We start from the raw sequence: 3,159 nt of genomic DNA on the forward strand, positions 1-3,159 counted from the left end.
AGGCAACACAGTATGTGAGAGCAAGGTATACTCTTGTATTATTCAATGAAAGAAATGATATAACATAGACATATCATAGGACAATACTTTTGTGATGTTGCACATGTGAGGGTTCACTATTAGGTATAGGAAATCACATGTAAAGTGGAAACCAAGCATAGCTTAGAGTTACTACTACTCGCTAGATAAATGTTTCTGGCATCAAGATCATGGTATAGCTACAAAGCCCTTACATAGGTGAAGTGCCTGAGCCTTTGAATCTGTTCTGTGACGGAAACTCTCACGTGCTCTGCATTAATATCATGGTATAGCTACAAAGCACTTACACCTCCCCCCCCCCCCCTCTCCTTCCCCTCGCCAAATTGTCCTTACAGCCCTATCACCATTGCCAAACCTAATAGCCCACAGAAGGTGAAGTGCCTGAGCCTTTGAATCTGTTCTGTGATGGAAACTCTCACGTGCTCCTCGTTCTTGTGTATCAGAAGTACTGCTCTGAGCTCTTTCAACGACTGCCTAGTCTGCATTCTTTGACAGCGGTAGTAACAATCCTTCTCAGACTACAACAACCCTTCTTGGTTGATCATCGTTCTTTTGCTTATCCACTCGCTCATCCACTTGCTCATTTACTCGCTTATCCACAGTATTTTGAGGCTCTTATCCGTAAACATTCGAAGGAGTTGTTAGTTCAATGAGCCTTGCTACGAAGTACATTAGGTCTTCTTTATCGTGAGAGAGAGAGAGAGAGAGAGAGAGAGAGAGAGAGAGAGAGAGCGAGAGACGCTGCTGGGTAAGACAGAAAGATGCTGATCGAACGGAAGACTACAGAAACTATCTATCCATCATCTGCAGCAGCAGCTGCTGCCGGGGCCGAGGGAAGAGTGATAGAGCTGTCCAACAGCGACCAGATCATGCCTCGCCTCTACACATCGGTGCTTTTATTCTACGAGAAGGCCGCGCCGGAGGAAGCGGCAATGACGGTCGATGGAGTACTAAGGCGGTCCCTGGAGGAGACGCTGAGCGTGTTCTATCCGTGCGCGGGGCGCTTCGTGGAGCGGGAGGACGGGGGCCTCAACGTGGAGTGCGGTGGGCAGGGCGCCCTCTTCTGCGTGGCTATGGCGGACTCGAGCATCCACGACTGCATACGTGACTCTCAATCCTCTCCTCCTGAGGAGCTGGGTCTCCTTGCGGCGGACCCCCCGGCGCCTGCAGACTCCGACGTCACCCGTCTTCCCCTCCTCATTATCCAGGCACGTAATTCATGAACTTTTGTAGTTGTGTGAAGTCGGGCTTTTCTGAGAAAGGTTGTGTGTTAAAAATGCAGGTAACTCACTTCGAAGGCGGCGGCATGTGCATCGGGATTCGGTTGCACCACAATCTCTGCGACGGGACATCTCTGTGTCACTTCATGGGCTCGTGGAGCGATGTGGCTGGAGGGAAGGGTATCTCGGCCTTCCCTTGTCTCGACCGCGGCCGTCTTCTGGTTCACAAGAACGGCCATGTCATGCACAGTAGCCCTCCTCCTCTCGACCGCCCCGAGTATCAGACCACCATGCCCGCCCTGCCCTCCTCTTGGCCCGAAATGACGTCCAAGATCTTCTCCTTCACCCCGGCTGACATCTCCCTGCTCAAAGCCAAGGCCGCGAACGAGCTGGGCCGCAGCGGCGCCTCCTCCACTATGCAGTCCTTCACGGCCTTCGAAGCCCTAGGAGGCCACCTGCTGCGGTCCATCACGCGAGCCAGAGGCCTGGACCCTGCACAGGAGGTCCGGCTGGGCATCTCAGTGGACGGCAGGCGGAGGTTCGATCCGCCCCTCGATGAAGGCTACTTCGGCAATGCGGCCTTCTACGGCTGCGCTGCCAGCCGCGCCGGGGACCTGGTCGCAAACACTCCCTCCCACGCCGCAGGGATGGTGAAGGAAGCCGTAGCCAAGGTTTCTGACGAGTACATGAGGTCTGCTCTAGAGTGGATGGAGAGGCAAGGCTCTAAGAGCTTTTCCTTTTCGTTTTGCAAACCTTTCACGGACCTTCACATCATCAGCTGGTTGACGTTTCCTTTCTACGAGCTTGACTTTGGGTGGGGGACGCCTTCTCTTGTGAGGATACCCTTTTATGCATTTGATGGGCTGGTATTTTTACTCCCCTCCCCCTTGGGCGAAGGTCATATCGATGCTTTCATTGGCCTCAAGGTGGAACACATGTCCAGGCTCGAATCAGATCCCGAGCTGGTTCCCACCTAAATCAGCGTGCAAACTGCAAGGGAGTAGTGATCTCTTGGTGACTTGTTCCTCTCCCTTGACCTCTTGTAACCCTTCACTTTCCAGCCTCTTGCTTTCTTTCTACATCCACCAAAGCTTAGGTTGTGCTTTGATAATTAGGTGCATAGGTAGTTCCTTGAATTCAAGAGTGAGTAGTTCAAGACATCACTTTCGACAATTACCAAAGCATGCATTCCAAAGCGAGTAGTTCAAGACATTGATTTTGACAATTACCAAAACATAGGGTGGATTTCAATTTTGCATACTTGAACAGTTGCACAGGTAGTTCCATGTATGCCAAAGTGGCATTGTTTCATGTCTTGTATTGTCTTTATACAAATATATAAAAAGTAGCATCATTGAAGAGATTAGTGAGTTGATATAGTCCAATATTACAACACATGGACATAGATGTATCTCATCCAACGTAATGTAGAAAGGGTTGAAACTACTTCAACATCTACTTAATTCACAAAAATCTCCCTCATTTTGAACTAGTGACTCTTAGTGGCCATACTAGTGATCTTAGTTGTGCATTTGCTTACTTGCAATGACTCTTAATATCTAAAGCGATCAAAGTGCCGCCTTCAATGAAAATGCACTAATATGAATGGAGTATCTAAGGCACATGTGAAGCTTAGTAAACATGAAGTCCAAGCAACACAACTTGTAGTTACTTCTATGACTTCACTCTATTGTATTCCAATGATGTCTAACAAGTCACTTTTTGAGTTTCATGTTAACAAATAGAGGTGAGTGAAACTCTATGGAATGAATATTAGGATTAATGAATTGTGGTTGTTACAAGAGTTTTATGAAAATTCCAAGATGTAGATGTAAGTATATTACTAATGTGTAACTTATGGGTGCGTTTCTTTAGAGACATTTGATCACCATGCAAACAT

The 3,159-nt window shown here is 48.3% G+C and overlaps 1 protein-coding gene across 1 annotated transcript; it reads left to right on the forward strand.

Moving 5' to 3' along the window:
- Positions 1-800: 800 nt before the first annotated feature.
- On the forward strand, positions 801-2,236 carry LOC148021085 (hydroxycinnamoyltransferase-like). Its single transcript, XM_087698207.1, has 2 exons — positions 801-1,247; positions 1,322-2,236. Exons 1-2 carry the CDS (start codon positions 801-803, stop codon positions 2,234-2,236), a joined length of 1,362 nt encoding a protein of 453 aa, XP_087554333.1.
- Positions 2,237-3,159: the final 923 nt, after the last annotated feature.

This window comes from Lygodium microphyllum, chromosome 18 (genome assembly GCF_053477565.2).
Source record: "Lygodium microphyllum isolate KBCC chromosome 18, Lygodium_microphyllum_v1.1.10, whole genome shotgun sequence".
In the NCBI taxonomy this organism is placed as follows: Eukaryota; Viridiplantae; Streptophyta; class Polypodiopsida; order Schizaeales; family Lygodiaceae; genus Lygodium; species Lygodium microphyllum.

Excerpts from the sequence above, each read along its gene's own strand:
- LOC148021085 (XM_087698207.1), top strand. The coding sequence starts at position 801 with ATGCTGATCGAACGGAAGACTACAGAAACTATCTATCCATCATCTGCA. Across the intron at positions 1,248-1,321 it reads TTCCCCTCCTCATTATCCAG|GTAACTCACTTCGAAGGCGG; the intron begins GCACGTAATTCA and ends TTAAAAATGCAG.